The 23,873-nt window shown below is 38.0% G+C and overlaps 1 protein-coding gene across 1 annotated transcript; it reads left to right on the top strand.

The window, feature by feature from the left end:
* The first annotated feature begins 5,230 nt into the window (after positions 1–5,230).
* Positions 5,231–22,630, top strand: LOC139118040 (atrial natriuretic peptide receptor 1-like). The gene is made up of 19 exons (XM_070681336.1): positions 5,231–5,780; positions 7,208–7,395; positions 7,977–8,090; positions 9,742–9,861; positions 10,610–10,798; positions 11,418–11,443; positions 12,626–12,725; positions 13,268–13,336; positions 14,515–14,619; positions 15,256–15,327; positions 16,110–16,272; positions 16,936–17,091; positions 17,393–17,570; positions 18,043–18,186; positions 18,284–18,476; positions 19,317–19,491; positions 19,653–19,751; positions 21,358–21,449; positions 22,577–22,630. Exons 1-19 carry the CDS (start codon positions 5,231–5,233, stop codon positions 22,628–22,630), a joined length of 2,787 nt encoding a protein of 928 aa, XP_070537437.1.
* The last annotated feature ends 1,243 nt before the right edge of the window (positions 22,631–23,873 follow it).

Genomic DNA, 23,873 nt, shown 5'->3' with positions numbered 1-23,873 from the left:
CGTCTTTCTATGAGCTGATCCTTATTATAATTGGTGATGCAAATGAGCACCGAGCCATGTATAATGCCTTTGTTAGACATTCTTACATTGATGATTCTTAGGAAGACTGAAATTGAGTAATCTTCGTCCTTGAACTTTTTCGGCAGCATTTCAAGTTGTTGTAGGAGTAAGTATACGATATAAAATCAACTACTTTACGCCAGCATTCTCGATTTACAGGACGCGATTTGTTAAATGTCAAATAGGTTTTTATTTTCAAATAATTTTAAAAACCCTAGTTTTGCTTCCCTTTTTATGGATTATTTTTTTTATCTACATTTATTGAGTCGTTTGAACCAAAGAGGCTATATTTCGGCGTTCTGAAAGAAGCTTAAAAGAACTGTCAGTTAAAACGTTGTTTACGTCAACGCTTTTACTTTTTTAAGACATTGACACTCGAGCGATATACATTTATATAGCGGCGCAACTTGTGCACGTGGGCGAAGAATCCACCCTGGGACAGGAAGTGAGAATTTTATAGTTGTAATACCTTCATCGATTTCGTCCATGCCGAAGTCGTCGTGCTCAATTTGCATCGTGATATTACATCCGAATCTGTTAAAATGATAAGTGTGATACATCTTAGAGCTTAGTAAATGGTATTTAATTTTAATTGAAAATGTTTAGCAAACATCCGGGTTAAAAGCATAATTGTACATTTAGGCACTATTCTTACTTGTTCTCAAAAATGCTACGTTTTATCTTGCTTCCAGTAGACAACGAAGACAGTGTTGAGAATGATGTTTTTACTTACGACCGTTATTTCACAATCCATATTCAACTGGCTTACATTGAAACAACGCCGTTCTTCTTTGACTATTGGTTCAGCTAAAGTTCAAACCACTTAAAGCTATTGGAACTAATTTGAATGATTGCAAGGTAAAAAATAAGTGAAGGAACTCAGAAGAAGTCTTCTGCGTTAGTTGGAAAGTGGCATTTAGATGTCAATAGTAACCTTCTCTTTGCTCTATATGCGTCTCTAAAGTGTTAAAGAGACTTATTTAAAATCACTTAAACTTTCCCCAAGGAAATTTTAATCCATTCCCTTTCGCATTACGCAAAAAAGACAATTATCATAGTGCAAAATTTGGCTCAAGAAAAAATTAAAAATCCCCAATATTTACCGTCCTTTGAAATTCAAAACGTCTCTTTCACGGTGATGGACCAAAAATGCTGTGTAAGTTTGAGAGTTCAGAGGCACATTACACCTTGACATTTCATTTAGACAGCTATCCGAAAATACTTTCACTGGTGTTTGTTTTGAATTTCCTTTCTACTTCAGGTACGATGTTGTCCCAGTGAAGCATCCTATGATTGGTAAATCTGCACCTTTCGAATGTTGTATGAAATCTTAAAGTATCCGTGTAGACGCCTTTCAATCAAAATGTCAAACCATCAAATCGTGCGCCATCTCCTGTGGTTCCTCCTGTAAAGGGATGTGAATCATGTTTCAAGGAGTAAGTAAAGGGTGAAAATAATTCAATATCATCAAAACTCTTAGAATTTGCTTTCATAGTGCCTCGGGCCAAAGTCATGGTTCTTTGCCGTTGATTATTATCTATTCATTTCCTAGCACGTGAAGAACGATTATTTTCGAACTAAACCGCGACGATACTTGTTACACTGAAAATATATTTTACGCACTCTCTTTGGTATTTGACAAATTTGAATGAATTCTTTTTGATGGCAGTCACTCTCTATAAATTGAATTTCCATTAATAAGTCAGGAATGGCGGTGCCTGAAGATAAACCTAGATTCCTTTGCTGTAATGGCCCGTGTTAGGAGCCACCGTTCAAATGCACTATTCAACCGCCTTTTCATACTAATCGGTACTTTGATATTTTCAACTAGCTATCTCAGACAGAAGAAACCAATGATGTCGCCAATCAATAGGGTAGAGGACGTATTCACAGCTCTTAACCATAACTGTTAAACTCCTTTTATATGTGGAAATGCTGTCCAAGTACACTGCACATTGATGGGACGTGTTTCTATTTATAAAAGTGAGTGTACAAGGACAGACTTCAAATTTTCTGGGCACATCAATAAAATTTCGTTAATTGTAAAATTGAGTGTGATCGATGGTATACAAGTGTGTTCAATGTCTACTTCAGGAAATATGCCCATTTTCAGTATTACAGGAACCCTGATGAAGCCAAAATACCGAAATAATTCGTATATTTCATCGATCCGTCGTGCAACACTTTAGAGCAACTAACGGTTATGCATTTACAGTTATTCATTTATTTGGTTGGGTAGGCTGTTTAGTTAGTTAATTGTGTTTACTTGTTTAGTGAGTGAGTGGGTGGATGGGTGGGTCAGTCAGTCAGTCAGTCAGTCAGTTAGTTAGTAGGTTAGCTAGCTAGCTAGCAAGTTTGTTTATTAGTTAGTTAGCTTGTTTATTAGTTAGTTAGTTAGTATATCAGTCAGTCAGTCAGTCAGTCAGTCAGTTAGTTAGTTATGGATATACTTGGTTACAGTAAAAATTGTAAATTATGCTATGTGTTAGTCTTTTAGACTAAAAGTTTGCATCATGTGCAGTTTGCAACTTCAAAGACCGAAGCACATTTGATTCATTCCAAGCTATATTAAAATTGACTATTTAATTATATGGTATGTCAAGCCTAGTGATATAAGACATCCTAGAACACAGAGGATTATGTCAAGTATTTTTTGTATGTCCTATGACAGTGGTGAAATAGATTATACCGTTACTGTTCATGGTTGTCGACAGATAATTCCCATTCTTATTGTAATATTTACCCACGATTCAAACAAGGACGATCACCAAATTTTTGATAATACACTAATATGCACCATCTTGCTCATGACGGTAGCCTACATATATGTTCTGTAGTAAATGAAATGAAAAGTGACCCGTGCGTGCCTAAGGCAGAAAGACGAGTCACAATTTCAAACCCAAAATTTTACACTTCTCTGGCTTTGCATCGTTCGTATGACTGATCCTCATTGCTAAAAATCAATTCTCAAGTTGGTGACTTCTGTGCGAGTCCCTGTTGAATCCATAGGATCCTTAGGCAGAAAGATTAGGTAATGAGTTTAGCCAAAAACTCACTATACACGCCCATGAAATGAAGAGCCCAATCTAAGTGACAGGACCGACCACAGTTATCATGTATTCCGACTGATCCATTAGCTCAGTTGGTAGACCATCCGAAATGTTTTCGGGGGATGAGGGTTCGAGTCCCGCACGGGTCACTTTTCATTTCATTTACTACAAAATAAATAAAATTCGTACAGTGAGATGAGTCACAATTTCAAACCAAAAATATGTAAGTTGGTTTTAATACGGAAAACAATTCAAATTGATATTTTTTAAAAAGAATATATTTAAAATGTTCTGACACATTCAAATCATTTTGTAGATCCAACAGCCAGATAGAGTTCATAGAGTGTCTGTAAATTGTTTAACCTGTCCTTCATAGTCTATGTTATTAAACAGATATCATTGAGACGCACTGCACATGCGCAATCTGCAATACCGATGCTATGCTACCCATGCCCAGTGGTACATAGATTAGGGTAATGAGCTAATAGTTCTACGCTATAAGGCATATATAATAACGTACAGTAGTGTTGATGTCCTTCTATTTCAGCTCTCTGCTAGGATATCAGAAAGTTGTAAACAAGCCTGCTTCGGAATAGAAAATGATGAACACTGGTTATTGAATTGATCGCCTTGGAGACCGTGCAAAAAGACATCCCTTGATGGATGTAAAAAGAAAAGAACGTGCACAAACAAGGTTATGAACAGGCACAAGTTTGTACTAGTTTACACAGAGGGTTTTGTTTTTGCTCCATTCGAAATCCGGGAAGTGGAATTGGCGTCGAACGCAAGATGAAATATTCAAAAGTGGGTTTTGAAGACCAAGAAACGCGAACCACGGGTATAATAATGTTTAATCATAACTTCGAAATGTGATAATCGTGCCGGTCCAATCCTTTGTTTCTTTTTACATCATGAGACTAGCGCAGACAGTTTGTCGAAATGTGAATTGCAATATTTGGTTGTCACGCAAAGGAAAAGAGGGAGAGGTGCGCACGGAGATGTGCGCACAAGACTACATCGAAAGAATGATGAACATGTTATAGAAAAGTAGGAAATGACTGGGCGATTTGACACACGTGATGATCGCAAGAAGAATGTTGTAAAAGCTTTAAAAATCTTATGCACACTGTAATATGCTCTTTGTTGAAGGTAGAATATGCCTTTGGGACAGATATTCGGGCTTTCAAAATTCCACAATCTTGAGGGGTCTCATTTTAAAACTCTTGTAGTAAGAATAATTTTCACCTTCTTAGTTTTTCAAAAACTCGAAAAATCTCTGTTCCCCTTGGAGTAAACACAGGGATGGAGGCAATTTGAATTTTAAACATCAGTAAATACCAGATAATTTGTTTCTCTAGTACCAAGCTTTGCACGGAGACCCGATTTGTATTTTTGATCTGGTGAAAGAATAGTTGAAATTTTCGAAGCGCGTTCTACCTTAACAGTACGACGAGATGAAATGGCGTAAACCTGTCTAACAAGTCAAGAGTCGGTACATTACCACACTGTTTAGTGTCAAGAGTAGTTTTGAAAGTGAATCGATCATTATTTCGCCAAAGATGACGTAATTCAATCATTGAAGACTGTCTTTTGCGTTTAACAGTGTTCTAAGAAGTTCTACCGAGAAATCTCCGCTATGCAGATAATAATTTTACGATGAAAATCACGTTGGATAATAAGAACCCCACGTTGATATAATCACCAGATATCACCCTGGGAGTGCTGATAATGTTCTCGTCTATACAAATTTCAGGGTGCGTCCTTAACAGTTTTTTTATAATAACAGACTGATGTTTCCTGACCGACATTTTAGTCAAAGACAATGAACGACTTCTCTGGTTTTCCTGTCGTTTACTCAGAAATTGTAGCGCGGTATGCGCAGTCCCAATCCCTCCGCGCAGGTAATTATAAGGCGGACAAGTAACATGTGATCAGGCAGATGTCGAATGATACTTCTCTGTGCAGAACATCTTCCCTAACTTCTTATAAATCCTCTAGAGATACTGAAGATAAGCCACGTTGATGAAAACATGAAGATATCGATTAGATTTATTATACTGGTAATCGTGTTTCCCTCTCTCAATTTTTATGTTCATGGGGAAACTATTCACTTGCTCGCAATGACACCAACATTCATGAGTGCGACTTTAGTTCCTTCGTTGCACTTAGCCGTTGAAAGGGTGAACAGAGACCCGAATCTGCTGAGCGGACACAATGTCACTTTTGATCACCTGAACACGTTGTGCGACGCGACTCACGCTCTCGGGAAGGTGGTCGACATGATGAAGCAGCGGGACTACGCGGCGTTCATTGGGCCAGGGTGTTCAAGCGTCTGCCGTCACACTGCCAGACTCGCCGTTTACTACAATCTACCGACTTTCACAGGTGCATGTACTGGCAACGAGATGCTGGACAAGGGAGACTTCACCACTTTGATTCGAACCTACGGTTCTCAGTACAAACTCGGAGGCTTCTTCAAGTCGGTGTGCGAGGCTTTCAACTGGCGCAGAATAAGCATCATCTCTTCCGATTCGTATCTGACCGTCTTCGCAGACGGCATCAAGCTGGCGGCCGAGCAGGCTAACATCACTGTTGTGGCCTACCTGACCGTTGGTGATTCTTATACGACCTTCGAAGCTGCTCTTAAAGAAGTTGCCCGAACCTCGAGAAGTAAGTGAGGGCATTTCGATAAATTTAGCCTGTTAGTGAGACTAAGAAATGAGGGACTATGTGTAACTTACAGGGAAGATCATCAAAGTTAGATAATTGCCAACATATTACTTTAAAATTATTTTTTCGTGCAGCACACGCAAGTTGTGTAGATAACATAGTAACTAAAGAGATCTTACTCATCCGAGTGTTTGGCTCACAAGTTGACGAATTACTTATCAAGTTGATGAGCTCTAAACAGATATTGAACTTAGTTATGACAATATTCTCTGGTTCACAAAACAGAATACAATGTATGTTGTGTCAGATCAAAGTGTCTATAAAAATACAAGTTTTTATTCTGTTACAGTTATGGTTTATAACATTTGCACAAAAAAGACTTTGTATGTAACGTATGAGTGACTGAATCCATTCATTTCTCACATTGTTTATCCTTGTGTCATTATAAAAAAAAACCAATAACAACAACAGAATGGCTTCCGTCTGCAGAGTGTCGTGCTAATTAAGTTTAGTCTTTGATTAGATTTCATCAACTTCATAAGTAGTTCGGCACCTCCGTTGTGAGCTCTATCCAAACACTCAGAGGAGCCGGTTCTTTTTATCTACAGAGTTACCAACAAAATTTTTGCGTGCTGCACAAAAAGAGTAAACGTTACATATACAACTATCCAACTTGGATAATGTTCCCTGTAAGTTACATATAAAGACTGTATAAAACATTACCATCTATGCATTTCAGACTTTAACAACCCACGCTAAAATCTAGTTTCAGTGGTATCGACCAACAGTTGTTCAGGTTTTCGATTTTGTAGTCTGGTCATATCTCTCTAGTTGAACCCTAAGCCTAAGACATAACAGAATATAAAAAATATACTATAATATTTGCAAAAATGAAGGAAATGTGTCTATGAGAATATAGGACAGCATAATCATGTACTCTCTACGCACATGAGAAAATTGCAAGTTTGCTTGTTACAATTTAAATGTGACGGTGTAAATGGAATATGCTATGATGTTTATTACTTCACAGTAAATTCTATATTTATCGATTTTAAACTAATCTCTTACCCGTTCATATACCCATCGATGATTGGATGTTCTGTGAAGGAACATACACAAAATATAACCGGCAATAAAATGTACTCTGATGGTGTGTGATAAAATACAATACACGTAATATATGTATGTATGTTTAAGATTTGCTTTAGTATTCTGCGCTTAGAGCATTTTATAATTGTCTTCAAGGTTTCCTTTTGAGGTTTTTAAATCGAACTACGAAGATGAAATGAGTTCATTTGTGTCTGAGAAAGAGGACGTCACGTCATAAATTGACGGTTGATTATGCATTTTGAATAATATACATACACGTTGCAGCCGCTACAACTTCCTTTGAGTTCAATAATGGCGCGTTCCTGTATGTTCTTCAGTTATCGTATTCACCACAACTGCCCCGTGGGTGCGCTCGTTGATGGTTATGGCACACCAAATGGGCCTGGTGAACGGGGAGTATGCTTTCTTCTCTGCCGTAGCCGAAGGACAAGGGGGCTGGCCGGCCTTGAATTGGAGGCTGGGGGAAAACGAAGCGGAGGATGCATTAGCCAAGCAGGCATATGAGGTGGGTCGTTCGCCGTCTTGAGTGACCTTTCGCGACCTTATCGCAAGATTCGGTAATACTTCACCCAGTGCATCTTCCTAAGGCTTCCAAAGTGATGTGAAGTATCTTGATTTTGCAAGAACGTCGTTCGAAACATGTCATCAAATTTTCTGGTTTCAATAAACAAACTTTCGATACACTTCATATGTATCATCGTTTGGGTTTTCATTTTCTTCCTTAACAATGAACAACATACAGGCGGTTTGCTTTTATTAGAATTAGGAAACCCGACGGGCTCACCATGAGAGCAAATATACCGCGCTGTTAAACACACTCAAAATGGTTCCATTGTCGGTGCACAATGTCCAAACCTCATCAAAGCTTGAGGAATGTGTACACGTTATAAATGTATGCTTCATACTCATGTAGAGTATACCGCCAATCCATTAGCCCTTTAGTAATAAACATCTCCAACTATTTCAACCGCGGTAAAGTAGGTCATTAAAACGTGGCAACAGTATGTAACAGTTGGAAGCTAAGTTCGAAAATGATACTTGCTACTCATCTGTTTTTATCTTTTTTTCCTTTTCTATCTTGGGCAGGCTCTTTTCTTTTTAACCAGACTTGTGCCTGAAACGGACGACTTTCGCAATTTCACCGCCGAAGTGCAAAAACGGACGGCTGCTGAACTAGGTGTCAGTGCCAAAGATATCCTGGTAACTATGGAAATGTTAAGTTTGCACGATTCATGTCTATTGTGGACTGCGTGTAACTCGGAATGCGGTGTTGCTAAGTTAAACACGTTTCGTGGCAACGAATATGCATTGAATGTAGCACGCTATGTATGCAAGCAATCAACCGTTTGCGAAATAATGTGACATACATAGACCCCGAGAAAGTTTGCAGTCACGCACATGACTTGTCGCACATTCTGTTAGTGTCGTTGACTTATACTGTTCTGCATGGTTATGGTAAATTTGAGATATGTACGAAAAATGATTTAAGCCGATACCCAAACTTTTTAAGAAATGTATGTATGTATGTATGTATGTATGTATGTATGTATGTATGTATGTATGTATGTATGTATGTATGTATGTATGTATGTATGTATGTATGTATGTATGTATGTATGTATGTATGTATGTATGTATGTATGTATGTATGTATGTATGTATGTATGTATGTATGTATGTATGTATGTATGTATGTATGTATGTATGCTGTCGCATGAGTGTCAGTTAACCCCCTAAGTTAGAAGTTATGTTTATACTATTGTTTACTGGATCCACTGTTCTTCAGGCTTGCTGTATGTGTGTGCGTGTGTGTGTGTCTATATATATATATATATATATATATATATATATATATATATATATATATATATATATATATATATATATATATATATTTGAATTTGATAGATTCCTCTACCGTCAGCCTTAAATTATGAGGCGATCTATCTGTATGCATTTTCACTGAACGAAACACTGAGTGAGAATGGCAGTGCCTATGATGGTCAGAGAATAGCCAAGAGACTGTACGGCCGGAAACATCTACCAGGTAAGAAAGATGCAATAGTTTTTTTGGGGGTGTCAAGTGTATATGTGTATATCATTGCGAATTCTGGGTAATGTTAAACAATTGCGAAAGAACTTTAAAACGCTGACATTGTCAACAATATACAATACGTCTGTTATGTACGTCGTTTGCTTTACAAAACGTTTGGCATATACACATGGATGCAATTACAATCGTTCCACTTTTCTGTTTATTATTACAAAAATGTCAGGTACTTGTAAAGAATTAATTTCAACTTTACCATATCACTCTTGTTATGTGTTGCATAGCAGCTATCATCCACACAAACCCTCAACCGCTACATTGCAATATATGCACCGACTTTTTCTCCTTTCATCTGTTTGAAGCTTGCGAATGCACTTGTCCATCTGTAAAACGAGATGATGTAGTGAAGAAATGTTTCATGATCACAATGTTCTACGAATCTGAACCTTTAAACTAACATGGCAAAGCAAAAGCCACCCTTATATCGATCGAAGGTCTTTTACATGTTATAGAGAGCAGGCAATATAGTAGCCCTACTGTCATGATGGCTATCATTTGTCCTTCACAAACACATAAACAAAGGAGAATGGAAACTGTTAGATTTGATAAGTGTCGGAGGCATTGATTAAACGGGTGTAGAATACAAAAAAGGAAAAAAGGGGAACCAAAGCTACCGAAATTTGATAATTGAATTATTGTAATGAAGATCGCAATATATAATCTCCGTATGTCAGTTTACAAGAAATTCCTGAATTGCAATTGTTCCATTTCCTGTGACACCTGTGTAATGATTTGGCAAAGATTGAAATGAGAGTTGTCTCCTTGTTAGGTATTCTGGACATGACAATAGACGACAACGGTGACGCTGAAACGAGCTTCATGTTGGTTGATGTCCGATTTCCCGATGACGCAGATTACGAGGTTGGTAAATTTCATCTAGGTCCGGACAAACGAGAGAGCCTGGATTTTTTATACAAACCTTCTGCCTTTGAGAAAACCCGTTTATACTTTCTGTACCGGCATGCCTAACTGCTCCACGGAAGAGTGTCAACCACATAGAGAGCAAATGTTGATTGCGTGACGTTGACTACAGCAGTTTAGCGTGAAATGTGCCATAATGATACATTGAGATAAGATCCAGTGCTGGTTCATCTAAATTTACTTTCTCAAATACAGGTGATTTGAGGAAAAAAAACTGAAAAAGCGACAACGCCACATGTCTTCAGGTTTTGAGGATTTGAGGGAAAAAACTGAAAAAGCGACAACACCACATGTCTGCAAATAGATGCTTTGACATTTCACTAATTCTATGAAAGACAGATGATTTGCGCTTTCAGGCGTGGTTAGTGATAGAAAGAGCGTGCTCATCAGAGGGCTATTTCGTCGCAACCATTTTGAAGTCTTGACCAATGCAACCCCCTCAAACTTCAACTTCACAAGAAAATCGTTGATGTGCAAAGCAACCAATTAAATAGTCGTTCTCTACCGCCAAATATAATCACAAAGATTTACTGATATTGTATATAAGACGATTAAAGACAATAGATTGGTTGTCGAAAATGTGACGTAGACTAAGCAACTTGGTCAACAGCAATACAGCTGTTATTAAAGATGTACATATTTAGATTTTGCTGATGAGGTGCTCGCTCATGTGTTTCATTTTGCCCAGATGGTGACTGTAGGGGAATATTATGGCCACAGCAAGGAGTTGGAATTCATCCCGGGAGTCGAAATTCATTGGCCGGGAAGTACTGACGGCCCACCGCTAGACACGCCTCCCTGCGGCTTCGAAGGGGAACTTTGCATTGAAGAAGGTATGTACAAACTCAGGCATTCTGATTTCATTATTGGGGCTCAGGTGAGGGAAAAGTTTGCAGTGTTTATGTGTGCACAAATAATGTATGTTTTGCTTTTGTAAGAATCTGTTTTTGTAACGGACTGATGTTTTAGACACCAGTACAAATCATCTCAAAGCTTAAAGATGCAGGCATGACCATCGCAGTAGCGGGCAACAAAACTAGGGATCGCGGCAAATTCCACATGACGGCCGATGGTGTTTTATCTTTTCCTCACAAATATTACTTTCTCTTAAAGGTCAGCTGTGCCTCACATGATCGAATTTAAACGTTACTTCCCCCATGAAAATCCCACTCGGACAAGAAACAATCTATTCTGTCTCCTGGAATATTCAGCAATTTATTATAGATCATGAGAATAGTGGGCCTCACATTTAAGAAAATAAGACCATACACAGTAGTTATGGTAAATGCCTAGCAACCACACAACGGTGAACGAATACTGTTGTATATTCTTATTGCCTATGGCACAAACAGGGTTTACCTAAAGAAATATTTGTTCAATACGAATGATCATGCTTCTTGCAAAGAATCTAAATATTGTGACACCAATCGGTAGGTTATATTAATACTGTCTGTCGAATCCATTCTTTTAACCAATCTCTATTCATTTCCTAACAGTTGGACATCACGTTTATCTCCATTCTGTAACTCGATACAATCTCTGGATGGTGAAGAATGACATACGATATATTGTCTCTTTCTTTTCCGTTCTTTCTTAGGTGTCTCAGACATATTGCTTGTTCTATCGTCACTTATTTGCGCCATTTTGATCATCTTAATCGTTGTATCTACACTTTTGTACCGGTGAGTCCGCTCGTCCAGTATGAATAAAAGACATGTTTTTTCAACCGACTGTAACAAATATCATCTATCGACAAAAGCGCATAAGCATCGGCACCGGAGCATATTTTGACCTTTCAATTCGAAATCTTAATAACGTGTTTCATTGATCACAAAGGAAATCCCTGTAGTTAATCAACAACAGGTCTTCCCACTTTGCCTATATAAACGGCAGGTCGTGCAATCAATTGACAACGTTTATCCCATCCATTGATTTGAACCCAAAATGTCACGTCCTCCCGTTGATCGATGGCGACCTTGAAATAACTTTGCAATCTTGCACGAAACCATTAAAAATAGTGAAGGGCATCGGTACATGTGTTAGAAGCAAACACGTCATAAGAAACCAATGCACAAACTGTCGTAGGTCCTATTATTTTTTGATTGACCTTAGGTAAAGTACACTCATACTTTACCCTCGGTGTCGCCGCGTATACTACACGACAGTTATATAAATATAAATATATATATATATATATATATATATATATATATATATATATATATATATATATATATATATATATATTATGGATAGATAGATATATAGATATGTGTGTGTATGCTCAATTAAATTTGCCTTTTGTTACATCACACGAAACGAGCAAATTAAAGAAGTCCCTACTATATCCTGTCCGGTGCCTCCGAGTGCCAATAGTACACATTGCTTCTAAAAATCTCCGTTACAGCTTTCTTGCCCCCAAAATAATCGCCGAATCAGTAAATTAGTGTTGCAATGGGTTTGAAAGCAGTATGGTAAAAATCAGCTGTCTATAAGTCAGCAAATATTTCCCACAAAGACATGTTCATGTATTGTCTAATTTAGTGGAAATTAAATCAAAGGCTATGTATTGTATCACATGTTATACCAAATGCTTGGTTCCGTTCTAATACGATATTTGATTTAGGGTTTGTAAGGATTCAAGGTCCGTAATATTCTTAATGTGGGCTGCATATCCCGTTTGAAGTACATTTCTCTGTTTCAGTCGATTCAAGTTACAAAAGGAAATTACCCTGATGTTGTGGAAAATCGATCCCAATGACATCATCTTTGAAACAAAGGGTCTCAGTAGCACGACCTCCATGGTAAGTAGAGAACGTTTGAGCTTCCATAACACTATTTTTAACCATACAGGTGAAATCATTTTAATTACAGTGACAGCAATTGAAACCATTTAGGTGTGATATATTATAGCAATGTCCCTTTTTAATGGCTGGTTTCTGTTTACTAATTGGGGGCTTTGAAATCGTTTATATGACGGAGCTCATCGAGATAATAGTAATAAGATCCACTGGGATAATAGCAATAAGAGCCATTTATGATTTACAGTAGCATAAGTTTCCTAGACCATACAAAAACTTACGTTGACGATTATATTTATGAAATTTACCACGCGAAGCTGGATGTCACGGAAGTAAAGCCCATCTTGAATTTGTCCAGGGTCTTTTCTCATCAAACAAAATTTAGCATTTACTTTTAATTCTGTTTTCTCTTAACGCAGTAACGATATATATATATATATATATATATATATATATATATATATATATATATATAATACTGATATGTCACGTGATAATATCCGTTGTCAGTCTTCAGCGCGAGATTTCTCTGCCCTCTTTCATAGATTTCTTATCCATCGTTGAAGGCTGATCCTACAGAAGAAAAAGTTTTCACAAAGGTGGCTTTCTACAAGGTAACCCGCCGAGTCATCGTGATAATCCGCCGTTATGTCATTGTATCATCAGGAGAAAATTTGCATAAATTCGTGAAGCGGAACTTCAGAAATCGTGATCACTGCCAAATCATCAAGACAAGATGGCTATTATTTCAATCAAATAACTTCCAATTTGCTCTTTAAAAATTAATTGAATGAATAAATAAAACCAAAAATGGGTGAATGAATGAACGTTTTCCACCACTGGTCACTGCTAAATACAGTACACACAAGATCTTACTATTGAGTCAATCTAGGAACCATGTTCCATTTGCGACAGTTTCAGAGTCAGCAAAGAAACCACGTGACCCCTAACCGATGGATATTCAGCAGTTAAGATTCCGAAATAAATATCATTGATAATGTTGATAATTTCAGGGAAACAGATATGCTGCACGACCTATTGATGCCCGCAAAATAGTTCTAACACAACCCATTCAAGTCGAACTAAATAAAGTAAGTGTGTCTTTAGTATGTTCTATGTAATATATATACTTGTAACACAACGCATTCAAGTCGAACTGAACAAAGTATGTCTAGTAGTGTGTTCAATTTCCAGTCATGATACCTTTGTTGTTTTAGGATATTAGTTTGGAAGAAATCTGCACAAAGACTTTTATAAGTTAGTTTATATGTAAAATTGAAACACGTGAAACACGTTCTTGATTGACATTTACAGTGAATATATCTAGCGGCGTGCCATGCTCAAACCACAGAAAGTGAAGGTTATGTTTGGGACTCAAATCAGAAGAAAATGTTATTTTGTGTGTTGACAATCATGATCTCAAAAATAAGGCAAGATATTGACAAGGGTGCAGAAATTATACATCAGTCGCTCAAGAACTCCTACTCGCGTCTGAGACTTTATCTTAATTACGAGATGCCAAATACGTAGATATCATGTGAACTACCATAGTGGTTATCATTACACCATGATGTTGTCTGTCAGCTCTGGTGCATGCAGAGTTTTCTAGATGTGTGTTATCATATTTCCGATTCAAGTTCAAAGTGTATAGGCGTCACATCCCGATATCGAACTCAACTTGTGTAACCATCCCTTGACCGCATCAGCAAGTTAAACTGTGTTTATTAAAAAACTAACAACGCACAGCGATAATAAACTGCCTGCTCTCTTTCATCATTATATCTCGTTCAAGCTGCGTGAGTTAAACCATCCAAACTTGACCCGTTTCGTTGGCGCTTGCATCGATCAACGAAAGGCGTGCTTTTTGACAGACTACTGCACCAAGGGGAGTTTACAGGTAATTTTGAATGGCTTCTTTGTCAGTACTATTGTGTCTGCGCAAATATTGACCCGTCTAATCATCCATGACTGCAGGTTTTCCTGTTCACTCAATAATTCATCCTGTCCGTCCATCCATCTTTCTATCATTCTACTCGTCTAACCAACTTGACCAATCCAACATGATTCTCCCAGTTGGCTTCCAACTACCTGACCATCTACCACCTCGACCATCTATTGTCCACGAACTACCGAAAACAATAACCCGCCTACCACCCTGTCAGCCACAAATCAATCCGTCGTCCCGTCCGTCCATACATCTATCCATCCATCCGCCCATCTATCAATCCCACCAACCGTCGTCTCTCTATGCATCTAAGTCGCTCCCTCCATTGGATTCAAGCAGCTCACTCTCTATCTGTCATTGATATTTTTATCACACAATGTCCCTTCCCTGTTTTGGGTAACCAAGATCCTTTGTGGAAGATAGACACACACAGTGTTCAAGTGTTACATTACATCGGCTATTGTATGTACTGATATTTTTATCACACAATGTTCCTTCCATGTTTTGGTCACCAAGATCCTTTGTGGAAGATAGACACAGTGTTCAAGTGTTACATTATATCGGCCATTATATGTACTCATATTTCAGGATATTCTTGGCAACGAATCTATTAAACTTGACTGGATGTTCCGCTATTCGATGACATTTGATATTGTTAAGGTAAGGGTTTGATCAATTTCAGGCTTCTTCATTGTGTATAAATATATTTATATTCCGAATCACAGTGTTCATTCCATCCCTCTTCCGTTTAGTCAGCGTAATCTTGTGAAAGGAAACCAGCATACTTTGTCACAATACGCCTCATACTTAATTCATAAAATTGATACAGATGGCGCCCCGTTCTGTGCCAGAAACTTTCAAGATACAATAACGTCTTTGAAACCATATTTTTACGGTAAAGACACTTCATTTCGGGGCGCCTTCGTTAAATTTCGTTTCCGTACATCCCTCCGTTATTATTCTGACGCGCGGTACTCGTCTGAAGTTGACACAGATTATGAAGTACAAAATGCTTTGCCAGCGCCCTCTATGGCAAGATTGTGTCAGGAAATCACGATTGAGAAAAATTTTCAGCAGTAACCTTGACTCAATACATCCAGCTGAACTTTATAATTCTATATTAAAAAGGAAACCACTAAAAACAGTTGGACAGTGGAAAACAATTCCGAGCGTCTTTTCGAGTGTCTATTATGAAACTACACTGAGTATTGCTGGCAATCTGGTGTGTGGCGGTATATGTGCAGCGCTAATTCGTTATTAAATGAGCATATTCATATTAATTAAGGTTCTTATGTTACGGCAAACATTCAAAAATTTCGAGATCCAATTCCAACATATAGACATTACTAGTGTTGCGAATGTCTTGAAAGGCTAATAGCTATGCCGAAATTTCTAACATATATAACTATCAATTATAGGCATATGCTGATTTTATCTTGCAGGGAATGCACTTCTTACATGGTTCATTCATCAAGTTCCATGGTAACCTGAAATCATCAAACTGCGTCGTGGACAGTCGTTTCGTAGTGAAAGTAACCGATTTTGGCCTCAGAGAGTGGCGTGACTATGTGGACGTTGATGGCGCTACACAATCTGAAAACTATGGTTAGTAGGTTTTCAAAGCTAGATGTGTAGGGTAGTCTGACAAAATTTACAGCCAAAGGTAATGAATTAAGTGATTGGACCCGAGCAATAAGCCAGACAACTTACTGTGAGACAACTACCGCCAATTATGGTCACCGATGTGTTCTTAAAATCTTTCGAAATATTTGAAGTTTAACCTATCGTACCAAAACATATATCATTAAAGTTCAGGTTCGATGTAAATAATTTAACTTCTGACTTTCCCGTCACCAAGACAGAAATAACAAATAATGGAATACACTAAAATTATTGTTTGTTTATTTATTTATTTATTTATTTATTTATTTATTTATTTATTTATCTATCTATTTATTTTTTTATTTATTTATTTATTTATTTATTTATTTATTTATTTATTTTTCACCAAACATCACGGCGTTCACAACAAATTGGCAATGCATACACATTATTTCCGACAATCACTTATTTATCAGTCATAATTCAAACATTTATTCAGAATACAGTGCCAGACTTTTAAGACTGAAGTGATGATTTTAACCTGTGACCATACGTATGTCTGACAAAATTCTTAAGGCTGGTAGAGCTAGAGACAAGGGAAAGAAATGATCGATTTTCCCTGTAGCGACAAGTGAATGATCCAATGTTTAAATTGATATCGTTTAGATTTGTTTTGGAGAGCACCTGAACTGCTACGTGGCGAGATTGATGGACATGGAACACAGAAAGGTGACGTATACAGTTTTGGTGTAATACTGCAAGAAATGATGACGAGGAGAGGACCATACGAAAATCGACTTCAGGAGTACATGTCACCTGAGGGTATGATACGGCCCTGGCCGTTGTGTAAAAAGAGAAATCCATTTGGGAGATATGTTCGTAAAGTTAGTTAAATGAAATCAGAGAGAAGCGAGAAGGGTTTATGATGAAGAGGATTATTATTATGTTCACTTTAAATGTAGGCTTGAAAAGGTTTAAAGTAAAACATTATTTTTATTTCATGCATGCAATCTCCAAAAAAGTAGCATTTCTCTTTCTGAACACACAAGTGTATGTAAAACGAGAAAGGATGTTTTCTTTAAATAGATTATCATGTAACTTGTCTTTTCTACCTTTTCGCAAGATATCATTGATCGTATTAAAGAAGGTGCGGAGCCACTTTTCCGTCCGCAAGTGTCCGCGTCAGATGGGCCCGATGACGTCGTTAACCTGACAACGCTGTGTTGGTCAGAGAACCCGGATGACAGACCGGACTTTGTCAAAATTAGGGATATTGTACGAGACATGAATGCTCGCAGAGGGTGAGTCAGTTGCATTCATTCATGTATCTCTACATAAGTGTTGCAGTGCATATTTGATTAAAACGTGTAGCTTTGCTCACTTTGAAAGTGAATTGAATTAAAATTCCGGTGAGGCTTTCGCTTTCATTTGCCCCGTGATCTAGGAGAAAAATCTATGAATTGTCTGTAATTATTAACTAAGGATGATTATCAACTTCATGTGCTTCCAGTGCTGTGTAAACCATGAGCGAATCACTCAGCGCCAGCAGCGTTCTATGTGTGTCGTCTAAAGATGTTTTGTTTATTTACTTATCGGTCTCTTTAAGTGCACATTGTAGTATTTGAGCAATAATTTTGTACGATTCCCCTCTAAAAGACAAGGTAGTATTTGATATATGCAATCGGCGTTTGATACACGTAATTTTGAATGTCCCAAAAAACATACATGACAGTGTAAATTATGATATGTTCCATGTAACATTTTGTCCTACAGGAACTCGGCTAATATTTTGGACAACTTGCTAGCAAGAATGGAACAGTATGCCTCGAATCTCGAAGGCATCGTGGCTGAAAGAACCCGACAACTTGTGGAAGAGAAGAAGAAGTCGGAACATCTGCTGGAACAGCTGTTACCAAGGTAACCGTCTCATCTTTAAAGCCCCGGCAAGTAAAGAATTATTCGTCAGAAACTGATGGTGAATAAATTATGAGGGTTTGATTTCGAATTGTTTCAGACCGGTCGCAGAGCAGTTGAAACTTGGCAAGGCAGTGGACGCTGAGGCGTTTGACAGTGTGACAATTTTCTTCAGTGATATTGTTGGTTTCACTGCCCTGTCGGCGGCCAGCACACCTCTACAAGTCGTGGCGTTGTTGAATGATTTGTACACCTGTTTCGACGCTATCATCGACAATTTTGATGTGTATAAGGTGAGAAAGCTAAGTAAAAAACAACTACTTCTTGTATTGCATTTTTATCAGTATGTATGTGACGGGCACGGATAAGCTGTAGATAAAACGTACTGTTTGCACTGAGCACTGGGATCAGAGCGTCATTCTCGCGAGCCACTGCATGATTTCTGCTCCGCGAACCATCTCAAAATCAATCTTTAGGTAACGCCAAGCTGTTGTCGGGAAGGGACATATGGTTTACGACGATGCGGAGTGCCTTCAGCTCATTACAAGTTTACGGTAAAAATTGATTTACAACTCATTATTTCGTCTGATATCGCGTTTTCTCCTAATAATCCATTTTTATAATTTATTCAATAAGGATGTTCGCAGATGACGTCGTTAGTTTCTCATTAATGTGCAAAAATAAATATTTGTCCACATTTTTTGATTACACCTTTGGACATTTCGCATTCAGTAGCGAGGAAAACTCAATTTAGAAGGCGACTTTTATTATTACAACGAGATATTTTTACGGCTCAGAATACAAACGGCAACAACAGCCATTCAAGCAACACTGACAAAATGTCTCAGCTTTTCGAGCAGCAGTGTTATATATCTCGTGTGCAGCTATATTTGGTAAAAAAACTGTAACCGCGATCTAAAGCGCTTATTTGATCCGTTTAATCTAAAGCGCCATTTGTTATGAAATGCTAATGTCACTATTGCCAGAGAGGGATAATTTTATACTTTCCAATGAATACTATTCGTTCTATGACACATATATATTTTCGATTCATATGCAAAATGTACATCAGTTGTGATTAATTATGCATTGCCTGGATTATTCTTACTTTGTTGCACACAAATTGGTTTCAGGTCGAGACGATAGGAGACGCGTACATGGTTGTGTCTGGTCTACCAATCAGAAATGGCGATCGACACGCCAGAGAAATCGCGCGAATGGCATTGACGTTACTTAAAGCTGTGCACACGTTTGAAATACGTCATAGGCCGAACGACAAACTGAATCTTCGCATTGGGATTCATTCAGGTAGCTTCAGTCATGTCAATCAATTCCGTAACCATCTGCATGTTGTATTTTATATCGTCGGTATAGATCAAGTCAATTACCATGTACAATGGAATATAGTTTCTGAATATGTCTATTTACTGTTAACACAGAAATGTCTGTGCTATTAATATACATGATAGGTCCGGTGGTAGCTGGCGTGGTGGGACTGAAAATGCCACGCTATTGTCTGTTCGGTGACACAGTCAACACAGCCTCAAGGATGGAATCAAACGGAGCTGGCAAGTATGACTTAATTTATATATTAAAGAGGCACTCCCACTTGGTAACATTTTAAAACACATTTTTTTAATGCCAACGGTCGATATTTGACATGGCGACTGCGCGCGGATCGCGAGATATCGATAAAAACATGTCCTCAAAAGAGTTAAAGTTTGAATTCCGGTGGCCCACCTGAATTCAGCTTCCGAACATAGAACGTTCGGCACTGGGGCCATTGTCAACTAAGCTATGGAGTACGAGTCTACGCTGACGCTGCTGTACGCCACAGCAGTACCACTCGCGTCGGTGAGCGGTCATGTCCCACGGGAGAAAGCCGAGTCCTACTGACTCGGCAAAAAAACGAAAAACAAAGTTTGCTGATTCCACCAGAATTCGCATAGGTGACTAGCACAGATAGGTGCGGTTGATACATAGTATGCATAGTGGCCGCCGCGTGGTATGCGCGCATACCACACGCAGCGGCCGCTATGTATCGAACCACGCGTAACTGTGTGGCAGACGACAAAATGTAGTCATCAGAGGCAACTGATATTTTACACGTAAAAACTGATATCTATGTGGTATTGTTTAAAAATTTAATACAACTGATTGAGAATAATGAAAACAACAAAAACTAAGGAGAAGCTTTAAAATAGAAATTACCAGAGGTAAAGGCATTGATAATGATGTATATAAAGTCATAGCAGTAGGAGGTAAATTAATTGCGTCATTCGAACGTTTTTGGACTCCTTAGAATATCGTCAATCAGCACAACAACACACTTTCGGGGGATTTCGGGTCATAACCAGAAACGATCGTAAAACTTCGGGATTTGAAAAATACGCTCGGGAAATGACATGTTTTTATCGATATCTCGCGATCCGCGCGGAGTCGCCACGTCAAATATCGACCGTTGGCATTAAAAAAATGTGTTTTAAAAATGTTACCAAGTGGGAGTGCCTCTTTAAGGAACCATAAATGTAACCTTGATGTAAGTTCCAACTGAAATGCAACATGTCAAACACGTGACTGTTGTCGAACAAAATGCATATCGCATCAGATTGACAACGGTTGTATTTGAAGTTCAATATGACAAGTGACAAGTGACATTGTGTTACCCAGGACGTCTTATAAACCGGTGGGCATGTACATGCATTTTGGCAAAAGAAAGCTGCGCGCTAGCTATTTCGTGTCTATGACTACCACACGTACAATTGTAGCACTGTGACGTCATGTATGTCAATGTAGCAAAGTGTACATATGGCTATTCCATTGATTAAAACACAGTCCCTCCACACACGTGTGTGTGTTTACGTGTGTGGAGGGACTGTGATTAAAAGTGTGCTAATTTTCCTCCTTCAGTAGCTGTTTCCAGTATAATTCATTTCCATAAAAATATATGAAATGAGACTCCGCAATGCCGGCCATTATGTTTTTTTTAAAAAGTAGTCATACAACTGGAAAGTATCCATGCAACAATGAAGTTGTGTCGAGACTTGAAAGGCATAGTGTTGCATAAATCCTCAGTCTGACCGCCCTTATCAAAATCTAATGGCGCGCATGCCTAGAAATAGGGAGCGATTATTGATTATTTTCTAAAATACATGTACGTTCCTGCTTTGCCAGCTTCAAGGATACACGTCAGTGCCCAGACTGTGGAAATTCTCAGCCATATCCGAGGATTCCGAGTCGAGGCTCGTGGAACAATAGAACTCAAGGTAAACTCCATAAATATTAGTGGATGGTCATCTACTTGTGTGTCAATTGAAAAAATAGGGCCCTGCTACAGTGTAGAAATATTTTCCAAAAATTGCGGGTGCACCAAAAGCTGTGTTTACTTTAGATGGCATGATTTTGAAACGCAACGGTACTTATAAGTACTATGACACATCATAAAACAAGCAAATTTGAGCCGTCGAAATCTGCCTACAGAAAGGTTATGACAGACTGTCACACTTTCATGACCGAGAAAGTCAAATTGGCCATATTGGCGTGATAAACATTTTCATATTATGAACTCGTGTAAATAAACGTGATGTTTAAAGTTAGAATTGGCCTTGCAAATGAAGTTCCAATCTCCAAATTCACCTTACACCACTTTCCTATTAACAGCTTCCGTTGACTCGTTTAGACCCGATGAGAAAAAATAAACTTTGAAATATAAACTTTATTAATTCACATAATGGGACCAAAGAAATCAGTCAGTTACAATTTCAAATAAGTTTCTTTTTTTTTCTTTTTTTTTGTAAATTGTCCAATTTTAACATTTTCAGGGTGACCTCATATCCTTGACCATGAAAAGTGTGTATAGTTACAAGTAATCTGAAGCAAAGTGCTGAAATAATTATAATTCTAATTTTGACATGTCTATTGCCATATATATAGTTCAGTGTGCACTGAGTGGATTCCAATGTCGCATTGTTGAGTTGTAATTTTGACGCCATGGAAAAAGGATACGTCTTAAAACCTTAAAGGTATACAGTCACCTGTAATCTAAATATGCCCATAATTGGTCAAAGGGGCATTCCTTGGTATTCAAATGCCCATGTGAGGGCGCTGTTTTTTTTAAAGGTTTAAAGGCGGCCATCCGCTTAAAATCTGTAAGTGGTTAGATTTTCTCTTTCCATGGTAACTGTGGCAAAATTGGAACAGGAGACTGTATACCTTTGATAAGCCAGTACAGTACGGCCAGTAGTTTTATTATCCAAAGTCACAAACTGTGTGACTTTTTTCTAAGCAGATGATGGTGTTGTCTTATCAAGTGAAGTAAATAATTATGCTCGATTTCTTGTTGACTGTCTTTTGTACGTGAAATTTTAAATAGCATTCGTGTTTTTGTTTGCAGGGAAAGGGTGCCGTTACAACGTACTGGTTGCTTGAGGAAACTTCTTCGGAATAAATGAAAATATGGAGGATAGGTGCCAAGTTTCAGTACTTTGTCTGTCACACTGAAATCTTGCATTTTTCGGTCGTTTATAGTACACGTGCCGTTGCGAATAATCACACTGTCATAACGTTTATAGCTTGATAGTTTGATGTGTCTGGATCAGACGGGAATTTCATAGATCATTATCAGAGTTTGCTTAGGCCAAGAAAAATAAAAAGTTTGTTTCTCATCCTAGACTTATTGCAAAAATGATGTGGTGACGCGGATTTTTTTGCTTCTCAATTTTTTTATTCTTCAACCAATAAGAACGCCCAAAAAACATGACAACAACATAGGAATGCACGCACAGATGTAAATGCACTACAGTGTTGCTTTAGTATTTTTGTATAGCAACAGTTCTGTGGTTTGACTTTTAGTGCAGCAATGCACAGTTTTGACAGCCTAATATAACAGTGACATATGTGTACAGTACTGAATGGAATGTTAGTTTCAGTTATTTTGTTTACAGTTCTGTTTAATATGTATTATGCACTATCGTCGTGTATTTTTGCGATTTTTTTTTCGTTTTATTTCCTAATGAGCAGAAAAAAGGTTGAATGTTGACGCGGCGGGTCTGAATTGACGCGCGAGAGGATGAGAAACAAAGTTTTATTTTTCTTGGCCTTACGTGCGTTTGCTTGAAATAGACCTGTCTAAATTTAAAACGCAAGCATTTTATCGTTTGCACCGTAAAGGTTGAATGTTGACGCGGCGGGTCTGAATTGACGCGCGAGAGGATGAGAAACAAAGTTTTATTTTTCTTGGCCTCATGTGCGTTTGCTTGAAATAGACCTGTCTAAAACGCAAGCATTTTATCGTTTGCACCGTAAGCGTACATTATTTTACTCGAGCTGTACCCCGATAATGTGCAGTCTTTGAAAGAATACGTCTCTACACGGTTACAAACAAAAGCTAGCTTGTTCTTTTAGAGCGCTTAGGTCATCAGCTGCTCGTGCGCAGCTGAAAATCATTTTGTAGATATTTTATGACACTATAGCACTGTATTTAGCTTATCCTACTTGAGGTTGTGCAGTTACATGGGTGTGTGAATTCATCCCCTTATTTTTGTACGTTTACCTATTTAGATAAATTGACTTGCTAGCTTTGCGATAGATATGAGATTTTATTTGCTTAAGGCAGGACAGGTGCCGCCTGACACAAGTGCTATTCCATCGGATCCCATGTCCGGTATGTATTATGATACAAGTTATTTTTT

This window comes from Ptychodera flava, chromosome 19 (genome assembly GCF_041260155.1).
Source record: "Ptychodera flava strain L36383 chromosome 19, AS_Pfla_20210202, whole genome shotgun sequence".
In the NCBI taxonomy this organism is placed as follows: Eukaryota; Metazoa; Hemichordata; class Enteropneusta; family Ptychoderidae; genus Ptychodera; species Ptychodera flava.
The sequence above is the reverse complement of the archived record's forward strand: the minus strand, read 5'-3'. Positions and strand labels throughout refer to the sequence as shown.

Excerpts from the sequence above, each read along its gene's own strand:
- LOC139118040 (XM_070681336.1), top strand. The coding sequence starts at position 5,231 with ATGACACCAACATTCATGAGTGCGACTTTAGTTCCTTCGTTGCACTTA. Across the intron at positions 9,862-10,609 it reads CCGATGACGCAGATTACGAG|ATGGTGACTGTAGGGGAATA; the intron begins GTTGGTAAATTT and ends CATTTTGCCCAG. Across the intron at positions 17,571-18,042 it reads GACATGAATGCTCGCAGAGG|GAACTCGGCTAATATTTTGG; the intron begins GTGAGTCAGTTG and ends TTTGTCCTACAG.